Source organism: Triplophysa rosa, linkage group LG17, assembly GCF_024868665.1.
Source record: "Triplophysa rosa linkage group LG17, Trosa_1v2, whole genome shotgun sequence".
NCBI lineage: Eukaryota > Metazoa > Chordata > Actinopteri > Cypriniformes > Nemacheilidae > Triplophysa > Triplophysa rosa.
Window position 1 is genome coordinate 17069842 of NC_079906.1, and position 23635 is coordinate 17093476.

Consider the following 23635-nt stretch of genomic DNA (forward strand, 5'->3'; position numbering starts at 1 on the left):
GTCAGTGTCATTCTATATCATGTTTACGTATTGATCATTTTTATTCGTACAACTTCATCCCACAATATTTATTTTGACTTGTTAGCACACATTTTACTTCCATTTCCATTTGGAGCAAGTCACTGTCTAACAGTTTTGTAGCTGTTACACAAAGTTTATGCATCAGTTACCATCTGTTAAAAAGAGAAATGGAGCCGTTGACCTTTCACTGTTTCAGCAGTGTAAGTGAAGCAATGGTCTAAAACGTCTGTCGATTGTGTGACACACACTAACAAGAAGTTACAAGAAAGTGAAAAAAGAGACGTACCTGATATCAAGTGTTGGGTGTAACTAGTTACTAAGTAATTAGTTACTGTAATTTAATTACTTTTCCGTTGAAAAAGTAAAGTAGGGATTACTCTTATTTTTTCTGTAATTGAATTACAGTTACTTCTGATGTAATTAAACTAAATACTTTGTGTAATATATGTGTGTAATAGTGGAATTGACATCAAAATTCAAAGTCTAACTTTAAAATCTGCTTTATTATATACTGTGCTGCTTTTATGTATAATTCTCACATTTGTAATATTTTGGTGAGTTAATAAGAGTACTTTATGTAGTTTAATATTATTTATTTGAATGAATTAAAAGAGCCGTTTCATGCCTATCCTTGAATCACTTAACTAATCAAGGTTGATATAGGATATAGAAAGTAATTAGTAATAAGTAACTAAATACTTTTTGGAGAGAGTAATTTGTACAGTAATCTAATTACACTATTGCATATGTAATTAGTAACTATTAATTAATTACTTTTTCAGAGTAACTTACCCAACACTGCTGATATCATGCCAGAACAAACATCTGGAGTTCAAAAAAGGACAAAATTAGGAAGATTTTAGCAAAAATATTTTTTATTGGATTTTACGCAAAACAAATCACATCATTTAAGTAAGAATAAGTTTAGTTCTTGCATATCTAAAAAAAAGTGATGTTCATGATTATTTGACCTGTTTCAGATCTTAAAACATAGAAGGGTAAGAAAAATTATTTGATCATAAAATGCGAAAGGAACAGACATCATGGGAGACTATGCACACTGAAATAGTCAATTGGTGTTTTTCATCAAAATTTCAAATTTGATTAATATTATACAAAACTGCTAATGCTTTGAAAACAATGTTTGCTGCATTAGCTCAAAAATGTAAAATTTCTTCAATAAGTGGTCATGTAATTTTGACTTTAGCACAGAATGTCAAAAAAAAAAACTGAGACCACGTGCAGTCCTTCATGGACAAGTACTGTACAGGATCCATGAAACATGTCGAGCAATTGTGTTCATGATACCCTCTTATTTACCATCAAATTAAAAACAGCTTGCGATTTCTGAAGCCAAAGCTGTCAAAACCCTGCAACAGCCACAGATTGTTAGACTTGCTCATTCCTGATATACAGTAATGAAAACTTTACGTTGTGACATCTAAGGCAGAGACACCTTAGCATGTCGCAGTTTAACCCTCAGTTGAAAATACAGATACATGGCTAACAGACACATGGAGGAGAGAAGATACAGCAGGACACACAAGCTCGCATCCAGTCTTGAGAATCCCACACTAAGCAGTGACATCCAGTGCTTGTTTTGGGGTCTGGGGTACGGCTCTATCCTGACCCCAACACCGAGCTTCTGTTCCTGACTGCCCAGATCTCGCTTCACCCTCCAGCCTCTCTCAAACTGGAAGTCCTCCGTATCATCCTGCTTTTGTAGACTCCTCTGTCGCACCACGCTCGACATGGATGCAGCACTACGAGCTTTAGCTTTATAGTGTTGATTGACAAAGGAGTCCAAGTCTACTATGTCCTCCTGAGTCTTCTGTAGCTTCAAGCCCACAATTCTCAGCTTGCGTGGGGACTGCTCCCGCTTCTGCTCTCCCTGTGGCTTCTCCCAAGGTTCCCGGTTAGGGGTCCTGCCCTTTCCGTCACCCCCAATTCCCTCCATCCTGACTGGGTACTGCTCACCAGCCTGTTCCTCCAGGGCCGGTTCTTCCTCCTCCTCCTCTTCCTCCTGTTCCTCTCCCTGAGGTTCTTCGGTCAGAGAAGCAGGATGAATGTCTCGAGCCCTTCTTTCCGCCCCACGGCCTGCTTCTTTCTCCATCCGTGTGGCCGTGAGCTGGTTTCTCTGATGGATGAGAGCTTGGGTCTCGTCCTGCAAGTAGTCCGATAGGATGCGATCGGAGGAAAAGTAGTTTTGGAGGAAAGCAGACACCTCCTCCCGGTTCCAGCTGTGCTCACCGGTCCATTTCACACTGTGACAGTTGGGACACAACTCTGGAGGCGGCCACTGAATCTTGGGGAAATGTGGGTCTTCGCTAAGATCTCCTGTGTGAAATAAGAAAATAAGATAATGTCACAACTGGGCTTATCTCATTTATAAATGCTGAGATCCTATTCAAAAGATGCAATCTGTAACCTTTTTGGTTAAACAATGATCAGTTATTGAGCAAGTATAAAAATATTTGCACTTTCTTTGTGTGACAGGCCTAAAGACATGATCAATAGGCCCGTGGGTTCTCCCGGTGGGAGGATCATGAAGATAATAGATGAGGTTGAAGTGGACAAGATCTGCGAATGCACGTGCGATCTCTTTACACCCACCATGAACATGCCACCATCTCCAAATTGAATACGAGAGCCGGCACCTCTGGGCTTCAGCTTTCCCTTTAATGAATTACTGTTCTTTCTCTCTTCAGATGTTTTGCTTTCCTCTCCCTCCCCCCAGCGGAACCCAGACGGTGGCATCCGCTAATAAATTGCTTGTGGCGGATGTCGTGGGATGCTCCGGCACTGGTTAGTTTACATCCCCCCATCTCTTACGCAGATTAATCTGATGTATATATGCATGTGTGGACGTACTCTGCATACCGCACTTTACATAAGAGATACATCAATTTTACTACGCGTCTACGGGAACCCAAAGGTCTTCGCACTTCGTTCCCTGACAGCACTCATATCTGGTGCCTGCGGCGATTTTACTTTTAATCATGGAGCCGCTTGGCGCAGGGGTGACTTTAGCTGTAGCCCTGTTCATACTGATACAAAAGCCTGCCGGGAGAGCGCATTAATATTCATGCGCGTAAATAGAGACAGAGCTGTCACGCGGGACAGTTGGGGTGAGCGTGAGTGAATGCGAGTGCCGAAAGGTGGGCGGGGCTGCTGCGTATAGAGAAACAAGTACTTGGGAAGGAGGAGGGGATTACACAACTGTTTAAGTCGCCGCTGGATGAACGCAAAACAAACATATAGGCTAATCCTCTCCTTGGTATTTTCAAAAGACGGGTGGTGGTGGGACAGAGGAAGACAGATAACAATGGGATTTGGGGAATGGCATACCACCGTATTTGTACTACCACCTATTTGTACTAATGTACACTGCAAATATATTTTAAAGATATATTTTTACATTTAGGCATTTAGCAGACGCTTTTATCCAAAGTGATGAACACTATAAAGCAACTGACTATAGGGTGGCAATAATATAAAAGGTGCTATAACAAGTTAACAGGTTTCTACCATGTTAGACAATTCCTGCCGAGAGGGTAAAATGTCTTTTATAGAGAAGAGCAATTAGCATGTTCCTGTCATGCATTCATTTTTTAATATTGCAAGAGATGCGGCTGACTGGACTGGATACACACAACAACGCCCTGACAAACAGCAACACACTCTAGCAACAATCTGACATTATCCAGCACACCCTAGCAACACCCCGACAACCACCCAGCACACTACAGACCACTTTGCAAGATGTAAACAATAGCACTTCAGGTTCATTTTTTTATTTTAATATATAATTAAATCTAAATAAGATTTTCGTTTAACAATTTTGATTGGGTTTTAAATGTTCTGTTGGTTGAATTTTGTTCAAATGTTTGTGTAGTGTTAAAAACTGGTCTTCGGGGCCAACATTGTTTGCTTTCAAAGTGGTCTACACAGTAAAAAATCCCGTAAAAAAAATGGGAATAAAAATAGCACTAAATTAGCATCTTTTTCTGTAATTTGAGTTTTTAACCGTATTTTCACTGAAAAAAATCCAGCAAAAAAACAGAAATTTTCTGGCCACTGGGGAGCCAGAAAAATACTGTAAAATAACAGTTTTTTCACATAAAAATTAAGTTTTTCTTCTAAATTTGCAGTCTTTTTCTGTAATTTGACAGAAAAACAGAAATTTTCAGAAAAATACTGTAAAATAACACAAATACATGTTTTTCTTGTAAATTTGCAGTCTTATCTCTTTTTTACTGTATTTCACAAATGTAAACAATCTGGCGAAAAAAACATTTACATTATACATGAAAAATTTGTAAAAGAAAAAACAACCACCCAACACACTATAGCACCCTAGCAACCCCTCGACGACCACCAAGAACACCATAGGCAGTGATTTCCCCCAAATTTATAATAAAATTGAAAAATAAAATGCATAATTTATTCCCAAATACTAAATGAACGTCACTCCCAGACATAGCCTGCTTACTATTTTTGTATAAAAAAATTGTATGCAGTATACAGTACAGAATAATGCGGAATATGCACTAACTGAGTCCACACTGAACGAAGGGGGAATACAACATAAAAGCTTTGAAAAGGTAAATATATTTATCCTCTGTAGATGCTTTTCCTTCGACAAGTGGCAGCAGAGAGGCCTGTTGCTTTGGCCCTTGTGCCATTTAAATTAATTGTGCAGCAGTGATACTAATAAGCCACTATTCATGCCTGGTTAACTGTGTGTGTGTGGGAGGGACCTACTAAAGAGGCACACGATCAGGAGGAGGTGCTTCCCTCTGGGGAACCGCGAGAGGAACAAAGAGTGGGAGGGGGAGGAGGAGTGCCACCCACCTCACACAAACGCGCACACACACACATGCACGCACACACACACACACGCACACACACACACACACACACACACACACACACACACACACACACAAACACTGTGTTAACCACTTGAGCCAGAGATTACAAAGCAGTGGATGGCTTGACGCTGCCGTCGAGGCATGTGCCACCTGCTATCGCGGACGTCTGGGGAATAAAGGGCCGCGTGCCCCTGGCAGGAGACACTGTCGCTATATCAATTGTCAAGCTGAGGAAACGACTCCCTCGGGACAAGAGAGACAGTGAGACCTAATCAGCCGAAGTGATGGGGGACCCGGGACCACTGCAAAGCTGTAGTGAGACACAAGTGGGACTTTTGTCCAATTATTCATGACTTCGTGGCTTGGAAAGGGACAGACGCTAAAGAGGCAGGAGACATCAAATGGGGACAAACAAATGAATTAACCAAGTGTGAAGAGAAGCACCTAACTCCCTTTATAGCCCTTATGGACAACAACCATGCGAGATGTCAAGTTGTCAGAGATATAACCGAGACTTTATTTATGAAATGTCAATTAAGTAGCAAGTTGTTAGTAAACCGTTGAAATGGAAAATTCTAGTTTAAATAGTAAGGTACAAAAGCCCAGCATAAAAAAATAATGACTATGAATTCAAACTTTAAACAAACATCAGAGGGTGTTACAAACAGAAAAAGGGGTGGATATAATTGGAAAGAGAGACAGAAAGAGAGAGAGAGAGAGAGAGAGAGAGAGAGAGAGAGATGTGGATGGAGGAGGACAGGACAGCTGGTGTCTGCTCAGAGGATCGCAGAATTAAAGGGATTTAAATGGAAGCCGCTGCTCTGGAGAGGAAAAATCCACCCAAAACCTCCTGGTGTGCTGTCCTCTTTTCTCCTTCTCTATGAGCAGGAGTAACAGGACTCAACAATATCTCAAGCGTAGACATGAAGCAAAATGGTTTCTGTTGTTAACATTCTGACAATGCAGTGCATTTATTCAGAGGTGCAGCACAATCTTTCTTAAAAAGATTCTATACATACAGTGAACACTGAAGGCACAATTTAACATAAAAGAAAAAAATAAGGGTCTACTGACTGCATGTTAAAGTTACCATACGGGTCTATTGTAAAGATATAAAAACACCCACCTGCCAAGCGGTTGTTGACACGGTTGTGTTGAGACCACAGCCAGAGGACGGCATCAGACAGTGAGGTCACCTTATTCATGTTCTCCTGAGCCATACTCTCAAAGTGAGTCGCGCACGGCCTGCAGCCGAAAAAACTTTTGACGTACCCTCTCATTGCCTGCAACACCTCCAGTGGGTCTGATATTGGCAGACAGAAAGAGAAAAAAGAACAGAAAGAAACAGCAAATTAGATAACATAAGTTTAAATAGTATATTTATGTATATACATTTGGCACACTATAGAGGACTATAGACGGTTTCTTTGGATACATGCGCCTGGCCCGAAGTTAACTTCCGGTCTGCGTTTGGTAATAATTAACAATTTATTTTATATTTAATTTATATTCATATTTTATTGTATATTAATAGTATTTAATTAAATTAAAACTACCCAACAGTTATTGATTCTTTGCAGAGATCTACCGGAAGTTAAGTTAAAGGGATAGTTCACAAAAAAATGAAAATGCTGTCATCATTTACTCATCTTCAGATTGTTCCAAACCTGTATACATATATTTTTTCTGCACAACACAAAGAAAGATATTTGAAAGAATGTCAGTAACCAAACAGATCCCATCCCCCATTGACTCAAATAGTATTTATTTTCTATAGCAGCAAATGGGGTGAACAACCTGAGGGTGAGTAAATGATGACAGAATTTTCATTTTTGGGTGAACTATCACTTTAAGCTCCATGCTTTATCAGATACCAGCGATCTGGATATCATATATCATAAGTGATATATCATGTTATATAGTATATTTACTATAATAAATATATATTATACATATATACTGTATGTATGTATGTGTGTGTGTAATATATAATTCATCACATTGTAAATGGGGATTCCAAGCTCAATTGGTATACCATCGTGTTTAAGCCTTGAGAAAATGTACAAGATAAAAATGTATATCATGAATTCACTGCAAGTTGCTAAAAGTAGTCAAAGGATAAAAGTGCTTGCCAAATGCATAAACATTAATATAAATTGTGAAAAAATAATTGTTATGAAGACAGAATATCACAATAATGGCAAACCTGACAAAACAGAAAGAAATAAAATAGAACAACAAAATTTCCCCAAGACTATGAATGCAGAAACACAACAAACAGTTTACAAACTTCCCAACCTACTGACCCTAGATTTCCTTATACTTATCTACACAAACCTACTCTTTTAAACACCACACGTTAAAGACAGGCCACATTAGTTAGAGAGGTCTCAGGATTCTCTGTGGGTTACTTTAATGCTGTGTTTACTAGTATACCGGACCTTCTTTCCTTCTGTTTAGCTGGTGGACACAACCATAATCCAGTGCGTTGACAGTGGACAGATGGAGATACCATCCCTGCCCTTCCATCTGCAGGTTACATGACCCCCCCATCCATCCGTACGCTCACACAAACACGCATCTGCACGCAGATGCCCCTGTCCTTCCGCCCCTGTAAGATGCTGGATTAAGTGTTAGTGGAGGAGCTGTGTTCACTGGGTCTTATGTTAACCCTTCCAATTCTAATAATCTAAACAAATCCCCCTCTCTTTCACCCGTAAACAATTACTTCCCCAGCAGCAAAACAGATCCTACACACAACAACTTCCTGGAATGTGACATTGTGGTGTGTATTCGTGTGAGGTGAAGATTTTTAAACAAAATGCTTGAGAAAGCCCTCGGCGAACACAGACCCGATGCAGGTGCTTGCCAGACCTCTCCACACAATAGACAGGGTCTTGGAGGATGTGGCAGAAGACGGCCCTTAAGTTAGAGGTCACCGAAAGGCCAAAATGAGCACTAGGGCTCAACACAGCTTTTAATTTAAGTGTGCTTCAAATATTTAAATCTATACGCAAGATTAGCATTTTTGGCTCAACAAAGGTGAAAGAAATCAGTCAAGGGTCACATACCTACTGAGTGATGTTTCATTGATTCAACTAAGTGAGATTGAATATAAGTTAAGCTTTCAGCAAAAACATCCTACTATTTAAATCTACAGTAGTTGCCAAAAGTGATGTCTGGGGGTCATATTTGTACAATATTTGGTTTAATGCCTGCTCAGCTTAGATTAAACCATCAAAATAAAAGGTGTATAATAAAAAAACGTAGGAAACCCAACCGGGTTAATTATAAACAACAGCATATCTTAGAATTTAGGTTGTTTCATATTTAACTAATATATTTCACTTTAGGTCTTGACTCAAAAAGAGGGTTTTTGACAAACCTCCCTAAATCCTTGCCAAAGCTGAGCTTTAGTTTACACCCCACAGCACAACAAAGCCAAACTCACATACAATTTTAATACATCATATATTGGCCAAAAATATCAATTTTCCAAAATTGGACATAACGTTCGACTGTATAACAAATACCATACATTGTGCTTATAAGTGGTGTGAGGATGTTTCCCAAGACTAAAATCCACTTCCTAATTGTCAGCTAAAATAATGTAGAAGAAAGGTGTAGTGTCATAGGGTCAGAGATACCAGAAGACTGTAGTTTCATATCCCACAAGATATAATCCATCAAATTATGTCTAAAGAAATGTCTTTCTCAGTCGGGGATATCCCATAATAACTGTTGCAAGTCGCTTCACTATGAACATTGTTCACAGCATGTACTAAATAACTCTGTAATACCTGAATCATCAATTTCTTTAGCCTGCACTGTGAGCACATGGAACAGGTTCCACACAGAGCAGGGGTAACCACGGTAACGGGCCTGAGACCCCTGGCAGCCCACCCATTGCACACCTTCTGGCAACACAGCGTCACTCGTCTGAAAAACATACACACACAAACATAGCCTCAATTGACTTGTGTTGCACTTAGAAAACAAGAATCAATCAAAGTCAATCAATGTTGTTTTCAGTCACTCCTCAGATGAAGTGATATGGGTATTGCAATTAAAACAGGTATGAGTGTTCAAACTAAAATCATTTCCCGTCATATTTCATAGATGACTAAAAATATAAACAACACCCATATCAAATAGCATCGAATTCTTTGGTGTGGCTTGGAATAAATCCAGTTCTCTGATTGGCCAGTTTCCTGTAGGCCCAATCTCAGTGTCACTCAGCAGTTGATTGGTGGGTGTGTCTATAAGAGGCAATGATCTTGATGACACCAGCGCATTTCCTTACAGGACTGCTTCCTACTTCCTCATTGATTCATTGATTGGGCGGCTAAAAGCTAATGATGTCACCAACTAATCCACAGTACATATGGTGTATAGGTATGTGAACTCAGGTCAACATTATAATACTCTTGTTAAATAAACACATTTTAAACAATCACGCTTTATGCATGTTTTATCAAGTTGCATTTTATGTGAAATTAAAACGGCTTGAAATTGTGCATGTTTTTATTAAGAAATGTATTGACAGTATCATAATACTCTGACCTCATGACCCAAATCTAAATGGAGAAATATGTACATCAACGTATTGACAACTTTGTTTACCTTGTCAAACGATGCTCGACTATTTCCTATGTCTGGTTGCTAAAATCCATTTATTGTTGTAACACTCGTGTTAATAAATAGGTAAAGAAAACCAAACATATGTGTTGAGACTAACCTCTCCAACACTGTCCAGCACATCTCTAAAATCGCTGTATTTGATCTCTGTGCCCTCCTGTTCTTGTAACCAGCTGTCCACAGCCTTCAATGCACTCTTTACAGATGGACGACCTGAGAAATACTAGACAAACAAAACATTTTTACATTTCAAAAAATGTCCTGAAGTAAAAAATGACTGACATTTAAATCTTATGGTTTACTGTACCAGGACACACACACACGCACATACAATAAAATCGGCAAACACTCTATAATGTTTAATATCAACAGGTCATGTACAATCAAATATGAACATATACAGGATTCAATTTGTATCTGTATTTGCTAGTCATTTGTATTTGTATCTGAATGTAAATGAATGATTTATAATAACTAATATGAATAATGTAATAATAATATAAATAATGTAATAATATACTAATTATTGTTGCCAATGAATTCTTATGTGTATCTCAATATGTATATTGAATTTGTAACGGTTAAGTTTTGACTGTTTTTAAATCATTGGAAATTTTGGAAAGATGGGGAATGGTTGGATGTTTTAAAATGTTGAACTATGTATTTATGTTTTGTCCTAATATGGTTGGTCCTTTCTAAATGTTGTGTTGCAGCTGTTCATCAAAATTGACCTTGAATATCAACAGGTGTAAGCAATTGAAACTATGTTTGAATCTATACTTACTGGGTTGTTGTCTTTGTGCATGTGTTTATGCCTGACGAAGATCTTAGATAAAACATTTTGTAAATAAAGGGAGAATTACAGTGTGTAGATCTTCTCTGTATTAATGGATGTACTTTTTGGTCTAGCACTAAACCACTTTGGATGTGCGTACTTTATTCTCTTCTATAATATAATAATTATTAATAATATAAATAATATAATAACATATGTAATAAATAAAAAAAATCTGAAATATTTAATATTAAACTGAAAAGAAAATGTTGGTTATATTTTTATGCTTTAAAAACAACATTAAGTTGTAGTGTTAAAAAGTGTGTGTGTCTGTGATTTTAGTAATGACCAGCGCAACTCGTGTGGCATGAGAGAACGGACAGATTCAATGGCCCTGGATGGACGCCAGTGCTGACCTTACAATTCTGTGTCTGAGCTGGGGCCACAAAGCCAACGCTAACACTCCGTCACGGCCCCATAAACAGCCACATTACAGCAAGCCAAGGTTTGTGCGTATGTGTGTGTTGAGGGCCCACAGGATCCCGGAGGTGCACCTTTCTTTGATTTGTGCCTCTGCATCTTTTCAATTTCCTTGCGGCCATCTGTTCAGCATGGTGTGGCCTTCTATTCATCACCCTCTAACAGGATCTCTATTAAAATGCAGCTCACTTAAAAAGGCCTTGCAGAGATTTACTTAACCCCAACGCCCCACTCCATTCTGATTTGTTTCCTTAATCTGGGAGATTCGGCCATTGAGAACGCAGCCAAGGCGGAAAGCTAATCAGAGCCGCACAGGTGAGAAAAAGAGAAAATCGCAAGTCTTTCCCTGAGCGCGCGACATCGAATAGATCCGTGCGCCGGTCTGGCCTCAAACTAGTGTGAAAACCTCATTATCCAACATGGATAGTTCAGATGAAAGGCATAGGAGAAAACTCTGCAACCAGAACAACACAGGGGATGTGAATAACTCTCTGGATGCTGGATAGTGAACAGGGTCCTATAGGGACACTACCCAAGTATCAATTTATTTAAGTAACAACTTGCGCTCAGATGAAAAAAATAAACAAATGAGACAATGGTTAAAATGACATCAAAAGGGAATATGGAGCTATACGCTGAATTTAGATTGTAGTAGCAAAACATCTGGGGGGTAAAGGGGGTAAATCTGATGAGAAATGTTCGAGTTCATATTGAAATCGTAAATATGATTGACTTTTGAATGAAGGCAGAAGATTTGAGCTCAGTTTGTGACATTGTTGACATCTGAAACTAACAAGATAAATATTTAAGACACAAAGGAGATTTAAGCAAGATAGTAAGCTTTTGAGACTCATTAGAGAGAGAGAATGTCAAGTACAAGAATGTCATGTTTTCTGAGACACCATCGTTTCGTTTTTTTATCCAGAGTTGCGAGTTTAACAGCATGCTGTCAATCATAAGAGTATATATAGCCTCTGCATATTCCATCTACCAAAGCAGTCACATATAGATCAAAAACCACAAACAGCCCTTTCCAATCACTGTCCTTACTACTCCAGACCCCCACCTCCCCTCCGGACCATGACAATCCACTTCACCCAAGTAATATGTCATCTCCAATCCGATTAGTATCAGCATTCTACAAACCACAGTCTCGCTGTGGAGGTAGAGGTTCAGAAGAGCAGGCATCTGTCGGCGCTGAAGAAGCGCCGGGTTTAATCCCACCTCGCTCGTCCTATGGGACCCATATGCAAGTGGGCCGTGGAAAAACCCTTTAAACTGTTCCCTTGTTATCACGGTGTGAACAAATGACAGGTGCTGGTTGTCCATCAGACTTTAAGAAAGTAAAAAACAGGGGTTTTGTGTTTCAGAAAGTTGTTAGAAAAAAAGAAAATGCAGGTGCCTTCACAGTCTGTCATGTCTCGCTGTCCTGAAAAGTCAATTTAGGTCACTCTTCTATAAAATATGGAGCTTGGAATTCAAATTGCCTCATAATTCTTTTTTTATTCTCTCTCTTTTACAAGGCGGGAAGCCTCTTTCAGGAAAAAGGATAAAGACGGTTAATCCTAAAACCTTTTTGTAATGCTCTCGTGTTTCTAAGATCCACTCCTTAAATCCTGAAATACAAGTTCTGGTTCACATAAATCCGGATTGTGCCGCGAGTCTCGATGAGTAACAGCGTAACCGTGGAAAACACAAGCATGTCTATGAAACCTTCACTAGTAAGAAAATGCAACAAATGAATACATTTTAAGTTCACATGAGTTCATGGTCTTGGAAAGCAAAATCATTTTTAATATGTGCACACAAGCTTCATATACAAACCCAGTACAAGATAAGAAATAATGTGAAGAACACTAATAAACAGACAAACCATCTATTAGTTCAAAATATGAATGTAGACAGATTAACAAATTATGATATAAATAAATGCATTAACAAAACAAACTTGTTCCTTTATGCATCAGGCAAATGCCTTTATCCAAAGTACAGCGTATCTATTCTATATTAATTCTTGTGTTCTTTTGGAACCAAACCCTTGACCTTGGCACCAGAAACACCATATTTGTTATTTTTTTATATTACCTTAATTCTCAAGTGCATGGGGTCTAAATATAACTTTCTCCCAACATAAAAAAGCCAGATGAACGTATAAGGACAGGTTGTGACATCTGCAAGATAATCCTATTACACCAGTCTGCATTCCAAGCATCTTATTCTCAAAAACCTGCAACCAACCTATCAGTTTCTAACACTCTGTACAGCTCAATCACAGAAACTGTGTGTGTGTAACATCTGTGCATGCAAGCTTGTTCCTCCCTGCCATCATTAATCTCACCACGCTTTACTTTAGTGGGGTTAAACGCTTCCTCTTCACAGAGTGTCAATTAATGCAGCTGGCGTGTCTGTTTAACAAGGCAGCTCAAAAGAGCGGGCCAAAAACAGCAAGGACACTCCGAAGAGGCCGGCCTAACGCTGGAATACCAGAGGGAGCTGGGAATATTGACAAAACTAACCACAGTTAATGGGAGGCCTGCCCGGGGCCCCCTCCGCTGCTCCAGGCATCTGCGTAAACTTTCCCCAGAGAGCCCGAAATAATCGCAGAGATTGGCAGTGCTGTGCTGGATGGACGCAAAGCCAGCGAAAGGTCATTGTCTTGGACCTCATCAAAGAGATCCACAGCACGCGTCTGGCCCGGTGGAGAACAGAATAAATTTTTTTAGTGGATTTCACAAAAGTTTTATTTGGATTTTTTACTAAGAAATGCCCAAGTCAAAAAAATATATATAATGGAAATGATGCTGAAATGGCAAAAACCTTTTTGGTCCAACAAAGAGCCTACATTTTCTTCAAGTAAAATACATTTCATTTTTTTCTACAATTTTGATGTGAAATATAAAGTGTATTTTGATTTGTGCAACCCACCAATTCAGAATGTACAATGTGAGTGTAAAAATTAATAAATGAGCATACTATGAAAAACGCTATTAATATATTGAACAGAAACACTCATATAACTCAATACGCCATAAATCAAAGAAATTTTCAGAACTGTTAAAAGTGGTTTTGCTTACTAATCATCAAGCACTGCAATTCCCACATAAATCATTTTGATTTTACTTAAAAAAAAAAAAAAAACATTATCAATAAAAAGTATTGATGCTATATTGATGCACCTTTTGATGCTATAGTATGTGTAGAAGTACCCTGAATGATCTGTTGAAGATTTGACCACAACAAGCTTTTAAAACCGGTGTACTATTTTTCTCCTTAATGAGGGCGACCATATACAATGAATGCGGGCCAAGACAAAACTATAAGGGTGATCCTCAGCCCCCATACATTAGTGTAAAGAGCGTTCTGGGACCACATTCTGGGTTGTCCCCCTGACAAAGTCCCCACACTAAGTCTAATATAATTTCACCCCAAAACATCTAAATGGCCATATTCAGTACTTCCTGAAAACCATTATGATCTTACAAATCATTTAGAGCCACAAATGCTTACAATTTCTCTGCTAATCTACAAGAAAAAGACATCTTGGATTGAAAATGTCTTAAAGAGTTTGACGTATCTCCCTCTAGTGGTTGGTTTGCCAAAGTTTATTTAGCCTCAGCTGATAGAACTGCCCTGACATTACACGTGACTCACCGTAGCCAGCACATTGATGTACTTTTTAAGCGCAGTCAGATCAGCTCCAGTAATGGTGACGTGAGCAGCCAGTTCTACACGCAGAGAATAGTGGAGCGCTGATTCCAGATCAGACATATAAACCCGAGTCCTAAATACGCACACAGACCACAGTGTGTGCCATTAAAATCATATTAATTATCTTTAATAAAAAAAAATTATTTAGAAAACAATACAAAAAACCATGAGGCAACAGTAGAAGGGTCAAAATAAAAATATAACCATCAATTCCAAATTTAAAATAAAATTAGTCATTATAATATGCAAAAATCGTTCCTAAGAAAATAAAAATAAAAACATTATGACATTATATAAAGCTTAAAGATGTGAATCTTAAAGATAATAAATAACTGCTTTCAAATAGTTGAATGCATATATTTTGATTCATATTTAAAAGTGCATCAACAATTCTGACATGGGTTATATAATGTTTATATAAAAGTAATGACAACTGTTTTTTTCAATTAATGCAATTATCATATAATTATATCCTATTATACATCATACCATATAATTAAAACCCATTATTATGCGTAATAAAGAAAAGGAACAGTTTCGCTGATACGCCTCAAAGGTTGATTCAAATGCTTTGTGTGCACTAACTTGTTAAACGGCCTCCACTCCTCTTCGGTTGAGTTCTTGATGAGATCAATGATGGGAGTTTTCATTTTGCCCGTCCGCACAACTCCCGGCAGCCTCTGGAGGGCGTACGAGTAGAAGACACGTGCTTCATTGAGCCTATGAGGAGAACGAGAAATAAGTAAACACCCCTTTAACTGTGACAACACAATCTGAAACGGCCATCATGTTTCCCGACTCCAAAAGAGTTCAAGGTCCATGTTTACAGAGTTACAGCTTGTTGACTCGAAATGTAAGTGTAAGGGTTAAAGGGATATTTCAGAGGCAAAACAAAATTTCCCCATGTTTTACTCTCTGAATATGTCTTTCTTCTTGAAGAATAATGCAGTCGAAGTTATAATACCTTCGTTATTAAGATATACATCAACGTTAATAGCACTGTCAATATGGACATTTCTCTTAAACAACTTTTGTTAAGACCACGGAGCCGTGTCGAGCCGTTCTTTGATCGATGGATGCACTTTTTGGAGCTTCAAAAAGTCGACGGCCATTCACTCCCATTCTACTGCTTGGAAGTAAAATGATAAGTGGTATTATAACTCCGACTGCATTATTCTTCAAGAAGAAAGTCATATTCAGTCAGGATGCCTTGAGGGCGAGTAAAACATGGGGAGATTTTGTTTTGCCTCTGAAATATCCCTTTAAGGTTAGGATTAGACGCAGAATTATTACATAATAATGGCTCTAAAATGAATAATACAAATTTAATTTATGCTATTTTGTATCTTTTTTCTAATTTATATTATACATTTTAATACATATATCAATAAAAAATATATAATTAATTAAACTTTAAATTATAATATAAATATACAGTGTATATCATAGAATCTTTTCGTTTTTAAGATAAAATATTATAAATTAATCCAATAAAAATGTAATTTGTGTTTTGGAATGTATTTCTATTACACATACATCTCACTTAAAATTCTCTCTTCTCCACTATCATCCATTTACTTTTATCCTCAGATGAACAGATGGTGGGTGTGGTGTGCTGATGAGATGTCATTTCTGATCATTACCCTCTTCACTAACCCTGACAATCAAACAATAAACACTGCTGTGCATTCCTGGGTCTCCAGCACAGGAGGACACACGGTCCCTCATCTATCCAGTCTTCAATCAACCCTCACTGGGGAGATACTGGAAGTGAAGAGGGTGTGGCGCTGGAGGTCCCCAGGGTATGTCGGCACGCTTCCGAGAGCACAGGGACCGGTTTGCTCAGGGAGATGTGGAGATAGCGTGCGCGTTCGTGAGCGTACGTGTGTGTTTGTGCATGCTACCCAAGATCAATCACGCATTCAGACCTGACGAGACGCCATCTGTTGCTCTGTAAAGCAGGGAGTGTTTGGCAGGTGAAACGTAGAGAAGGAGCACTATTGTTTCGACGTAGAAGATTAAAATGCCCCTCAGCGCACACACACACACACACCGTCAAGGGGAAATGGAAACAACATAAACCAACCATAAATCATTTCTCTTTTGCATCTGTTGTCTAAAGGGCTTCACGCTCATGCCAAGTTATTTTTCTCGAATAAGCATAACAAAGCAAGAAACGCTCAGATTTATGCCCCTGGTTAGGAACGATTATGACAGCGCAGTGATCTTAAATAATTGCATGTATTAAAATTCTGTTGTTTCATTAACGCAACCAGATGTTGTGGGATTCTTTCTGCAATTGCTAATGATTATAAAAATGAGAAAATGGGATCATCAAGAAAATGCTAAATGCTTTATTATGAGAACCTGAGAGTAAGACACTATGGTGTAGAGCAGTGTTTCCCAACCCTGATCCTTGGGGCACACCTTCCAGAATGTTTTAGTTCTCTACCTATATGAAATACCTGATTGATGAGTTGAATCAGTTGTTTTATATAGGGAGAGATCTAAAACATTCTGGAAGGTGTGCCCCGAGGACCAGGGTTGGGAAACACTGGTGTAGAGGTTAGTTTTCTGGTTGGAAACAAGAAAACATTGCACATGTTCACGCTTAAAAGTGCAATGTGGAGATTTTGGTGGCATCTAGTGGTGAGGTTGCGAATTGCAACCAACGGCTCACTCCACTCCTCCATTTCGAAGCACTACGGTGGCTGACACAGGACTAAGATGTCGTCACGTTTTCGCTTCTTTGCCGAAGGAGATAATGTAGTTACGAAATGCGCTCTGTAGAGCAGTTTGTCCGTTTAGGGCTACTGTAGAAACAACATGGTGAATTCCATGACCTGTGTGTCATTTTATGTATGTGGATAGAAATAGCTCATTCTAAGGTAATAAAAACATAACGCTTCATTATGTATGGTCTTTATACACCTCTGAAGACATAGTTACGTATATTATATTGCATCTCTGTCAATAGATTTTAGAAATTACACACAGCACCTTTAACTTACAAAGCAGTTACCGTGTCATCGGCCTTGGATTCATAAGAAATGACTGAATAAGGTCTGGAGAACTTACACTTTTAGTCTAGAGATGCTTCCAGACGAGTTGTACAAGTAACAGGAAGGAAAATCAGTCACATTAAACCTGGACACCAGACTCGTCTCCGTATCCAAAACCCTTCGCACAGCTATATTCTCATACTGCAATAAGTCCAACGTCACCTAAAAAGTCAGCAAAACAGCAAACACACCAGCTTTACAAAGCTGAAGAACAAACCTGAACTCATGTGCAATTGGGCACGCAAACAGCCCTGACAGGTCAAACAAACAGAGCAATGTTTCAGTAGCACCAAAGAACCTCATTATTTACACTTTTCTGACAATTGCAATTCAAAAATGACTATAAATTAGCATATAAAACTGCAAGGGTGAACAGAATATTATAAGGGATATATTGCACTTTTTACTTTACTTTATTTCATGAATACATTTTACATGGTTTTTACCTTTAATACCGAAGTACATAAAAAATCTAGCAATTTCTTTTATTTAAAAAGATTTTTTTTTTTAAATACCGTACTATACATATTTAATGTACTTAAGTATTAAATGTATTTATGAAATGTAGTGAAGTAAAAAGAAAAAATTAAGAGACCATTCAAATCATCATTTCTAGATGTATTGTGGTCATTCCAGTCCAGTGTCTGTTGAATGACAAAGTCATTCAACAGACAAAGTCATTCAAATGACAAAGTCATCCAACATCAATATGAAAGATTGACAGCATTACATGACACATGAAAATCCAGGTTATCACATAGACAAATCATTTTTGAACTTGTTCTAAATACGTACATGTACAAATATTACTGATATATTGCTTGGAAGTGAATTTGAGAACAGTATTTGAGATCTGTAAATAAATATAGAGCATCTTTTCTGTTATTTTGACCTGTATCTCCAGTTTTCATTTTCTGCATATTTTTATTTGAAATGTGGGAGAAATATTGTTAGTAGTTCACAGAATGAAACAGAAAAATGACAAATACCTATAAATAAATTTAGAAAAACTAAAAATAACTTTGAGATTGGTCTCTTATTCTTTTCCGCGGCTGTATAAGCTTTCTAACTTAGTGAAGTAACATGTTTCCAAAATACTTCAGTACTGTCCACCTCTGTTAAACTGGTAGGAGAAAGCATCTTAACTCTAAACCATTTCTACAATTCAGCTTTGTCTGAACAGAAACCAATTACGGAAACACCCTGTTCCATGATTAAAAAAAACAAACAAACATAATAACACCGCCCTACAAAAAAACCCTTACATTTCTATAGACAGGAGAGTTAAACAGATTATAGATTGTTACACCTTGATACAAATAATGTTACGGAGTGATCTGGTTTATGTTTTCTTCTGACACCAAATCAGTCTTTATTACAGAGTAAAACTGCTACAGGTGTTGTTTCAGCGTTGTTAAACAGGCAGTTAGTCTTACCTCTCTTCCCACGTAAGAGTTTTTTTTCTCAAACACAAGAGCCAGATGTTTGACACTGTTGGTCTGAAAGAAGCTGTCTATCTCTGCCTCGCTGTCAAGACAAAACATAATAAAATGATGACCATTTCAGACATTTCCATGTTTGCTTTTTCTACAAAATCGTTGACAAATGACACCAAAATGAACTAGTTAGTATGATGCAACTGAATATTACAGTGCATCCATTTCCTTCCCTATTCCGTAGAAGTGTAGGCACACAAAAAGCACACATGCTCACTCATCGTAACAAGCAAACAATACTATTTACATTACAAAGCTCACTGTTAGGTCAACAGTGAGATCATTCAGCGCTTTAACAGCACTTTTACGAATAAAGCTGTGTTTTAAGAAAGAAGGCTTTGTTTTAACCTTGCTGCCTCTAAAGGTGGACAAGCAGGTGGCCACATCTGGTCACGCATCTCCAATTTATCGATAATGTGGTGCCGAAGTCCTCTCACATCCCTTGGGAATCCTGCAAATACAAAGTTAAGCCGTCACCTGTCATACACACCTTGAAGAGACATTTAAGGGGATAACAGTCCTTGGTTAAAATATTTCTGTAGGGCATACTGAGGGGGAACAAAGGACACATTTTTACCTTGGAACTCTCGCCCTTGGGTCGTATTGCTCGAGTAAGCAGGGAAGAACTGTGAAAGAGAGAGAGAGAGAGGTAAAAGTGCTATCCGAGAACATGCACGCAGCCTCACTGACAGCTCTTCCTTTTAAATGACTCACAGATGTGGACGCTTCTCACTCTTTCCCTTTACAAGAATGACCACCTTATTTTACAAGAGAAAACTAGACGGACACAAAACACCTAAACTGCGAAACAACCTGAAGTGATGAGTTTCGAGATGTTTTTCTAATGATACATGGGAGCTGAATGGACAAAAGAGCTGACGGACTCAATCACATCAGTTAAAACTGAGCTCATATGCATGCCTGAACAATTACCCCTCAATAAGATGAAGTCATCTGTGTGAAAACCTCACTCGCCAAACTTTTGCACTCTGGATTAATGCAATAGGCCCATTCATAAATCGTTCAGGAAACCACTTTGTTGCATACAAACATTTGCATAAGAATGGTTTAATGAATTGTGTACACAAAATGTGTTCTGCTAATTTTTCATGAATGAGGCACAATGAGTTCAGTCCAATCGGAGAGTTACCAGTTTTGAAGACAAAGTGCATACTGAATTAGATGACGTCACCTGCGATGTACACATTTTTATGTTCAAAACTTAACCCTGAGGAATAAATGTACCCATTTCGCCCATCCCACAGTATTTTTAATGTATTCACTTCTTGAATATGGTGGCTCCCGTGTCATCATGAGATAGAAAAGTGACAAAATCTGATGCATACTGAGAAATTTAGGCATGTTATTTTTTGCACAATGAGATTTCGGACATACCACTCATTTTGCATACTACAGACCACTTCGGAAAACGTAAACAACGCTGGTCCAGAAGAACTTCCGTTTATGACTTTTATAACGGAATCAAAATGTCAAAGTGACATCTTTAAGATTTAATTATACATGTAAGATTGAAAAATTAGCTAAATTAGATTACAATTAAAGCGGAAGGGTGTCTGGACCAGTGTTTACATCTTGTGAAGGGGTCTGTATAGGATGAAAGTTGGCGATTCTGGACACGGAGTATGTACAAAATTCACACTTTCTGGGTTATTGTCAATAAAAGCATTGCACAAACACTATGTTCTTGTTTATCATTTTATGTAATTTGAACAACATTTGTTTACAGATTGCAAATGCACACTACCTTTAGAGAGGGATATCCGGTGATTCCAAATCTGATACACACTGGTCTGTTTTTTTCATCGGCACAATCAATCGCAGCCAGATCCACAGCAGGCTTCCATTCTACAGCAACAAAACACAAGACGTAAAACCTTTTAAAGTGGAACCAGTGCACAGAAAAGACAACTTTACTGTGAGAAAACCTTTTCTTGCTCATGAAATACAGTTATATGAATTTTACAGAAGGAAAGTTTTTACCTAGGTTATAAAATTTCACTGCGTTGGGCAAAAGTTTGTCACAATCTGATTGTATGGTGTTTGTGGTTAAAAACAACTAAGTGTATATAGGTCGAAACTCTGCTACCACCATGTCAAAGAGCATATGGCACAACATAAGCAACAGCAGTGCTAACATCAATAAAGACCTCAAGTTCACTTTTACATCATGCTCCAATAACCTTTGACAAGGGGGACTTCCAAACGGGGAAAGAATTTGCTGACAAGCAACTATCTGATGTTGTTACCTGAGATCAGGCATCTTCACAACCTTGAATCTAGAGCAACAGAAACAGGAAAGAAGCTACAAGCATCTTGCTGTGGCTGTTTCAAAACCGAAATGAGTTCAAGAGTCAGGGCTGATGTTGACCTACAAGAAATCAGCTTTCTAGTTCAAAAATGCTCTCCAGCAGGTCACCATTTAGACTCATAGGGTGAATGTTTACTTAGTAGGTAGCTCACTATGGAGGCTCCCTACTGTACTGTATGATGTTCATTAGGCAGACAGCTCATTAGGCAGAAAGCGCATTAGATTACAAGATAGCAACAACTTAAAGGGACAGTTCACCCAAAAATGAAAATTCTGTCTTCTTCATTTACTCAAGTTGTTCCAAACTTTTATACATTTCTTTGTTCTGATGAACACAGAGAAAGATATTGGAAGAACGCTAGTAACCAGACAATTCTCGGCCACCATTGGCTACTATAGTAGGAAAAATTGCTTTATAAATTTCTTGGTTCTGTTGAACACAAAAGATATTTTGAAGAATGTCGTTAAGAAAACTTTTGACTACCATTGTAATTTTTCCTACCATGGTAGTCAATGGTGGCCAAGAACTGTTTGGTTACACGCGTTCTTCCAAATATCTTTCTCAGAGTTCATCAGAACAAAGTCAAGGGTTCTTATTTTGGGGTGAACTGTCCCTTTAAGGAGTTAAATGTCAGTTTTTCTTGTCGTTGTTGCGCCATTCTTTGTAAAGAATTAACACTATTTAAAATATGAATAATCAGATATATAAAATATATAGGTATTATGAAAAATATTATATTAAATTACTGAATTGAAATAATAGGTTAACTTAAAAGAGTCACTACATAAGCAGCTCACTAACTAAACTGGTTCAGATGGGTTCATTATAAAGGAAGCGCCCTTAGAAAAATTAGCCATTGTTTATTATTGTAAAACATATGTTTCTTTGGCAGATTTATAACCATTTGTATTACCATAGTTTTACAACAGATACCATGGGTAAAATGCGTTTATTGTAGTGAGTAGTAAATGTATTATTATTATAATTGTACTTTTACTAATGTAGTAAAACCATGGTAAATTTTCGTAACCAGGTTGCCTCCCCAGGTAACTACAGGTTCATCAGGTAACGTCATAGAGCTGTAACTCCAGTGCAATGCTGCCACTTTGTAACTTTAACAAAGATTGTTCTTAAATACACACTGTTTGAAAAACACATCATAATTTCTGCAAATTACCACAGTTATCAATTATCCCTACACCTATGCGATTTTAACGGAAACTACTGTTACCATGGCAAAGTCCATCTGTTTTGCATCAGAGCAGCAGGATACGTCGTCCTCACGATGCATAAATTAAAGTAAAGTTAAGATAACTAACAAACCTTTGATATCCCTGGCAAGGCTTTTCCAGACGGTTGAGAAAGCGACACAGTGTCCGCACCACGTCGCGTAAAACTCCACCAGCAGAGCCGCGCTGGAGGAAAACAGCACAGAATCCACATTATCCGGAGATAAAACAATAATCTGATCCGACGCGCTGTACAGACCGGCGTCTGCAATGACAGGAACAACACACAGAAACGAAATAACAACACATAGGAAAGAGTTTATAGGGTTTAATCGCGTTTCTGTCGCGTAATAAGACGTGGCACGGCCGCCGCGCCGCGCCATCTTTCCTTATTTCAGCTCAAACTAAACTATTAGAAAGTGATAGAAACTTTGCTGCGCCTGGTCACATGTTAAACTCCCTCCCATTTCACAATCTCTCTCTCTCTCTCTCTCTCTCTCTCTCTCTCGCTCTCTCATATTGTAGAAATGTCAATGACCAATCAGCAAATGACTAAATCTTCCTATTGTAATGTTTTTTTCTTCTCGCCTTTTTATTCACAGATATGTTCGTCAGTAGGACGTCTTGAAATTTACACGTTTGTAATAAACTTTAGTCTTAAAATACACTATTTTTGAAGCCTTTGCAAAAATTATGGTTTAGTGGTTTATTTTTTTATTATTATTTTTTTTCACTAATAATATATACTGTACTGTAATCTCTGAGAAATAATACACAATACAAACACAACAGACATCCATTTAATTTATAGTTGTTCATTGTATTTGTATTTTTATCCAAATACAAAATTGTAGACAAAGATATGTAAAAACTAAATACCAGATAATACTATATATTTCCCCCTTATGTACGGCCATGTAAATCTGCATTGACAGCCTGTGGCCCATTCGTTCAAATTCTCCCTTTGCTCAAATATTGACATCGTTCATCTTCGGTTCAAGTTCATGTTTGAACGGTAAACT

General features: G+C 38.1%; 1 protein-coding gene across 1 annotated transcript; it reads right to left on the reverse strand.

The window, feature by feature from the left end:
• Positions 1-874: 874 nt before the first annotated feature.
• On the reverse strand, positions 875-23058 carry qsox1 (quiescin Q6 sulfhydryl oxidase 1). The gene is made up of 12 exons (XM_057357271.1): positions 22708-23058; positions 20820-20920; positions 19632-19680; positions 19403-19505; positions 18995-19085; positions 17575-17720; positions 15082-15216; positions 14440-14569; positions 9634-9756; positions 8696-8834; positions 6022-6198; positions 875-2358 (listed from the first exon to the last, which is right to left on the reverse strand). The coding sequence occupies exons 1-12, from the start codon at positions 22994-22996 to the stop codon at positions 1463-1465; spliced, it is 2379 nt and encodes a 792-aa protein (XP_057213254.1). The 5' UTR covers positions 22997-23058; the 3' UTR covers positions 875-1462.
• Positions 23059-23635: the final 577 nt, after the last annotated feature.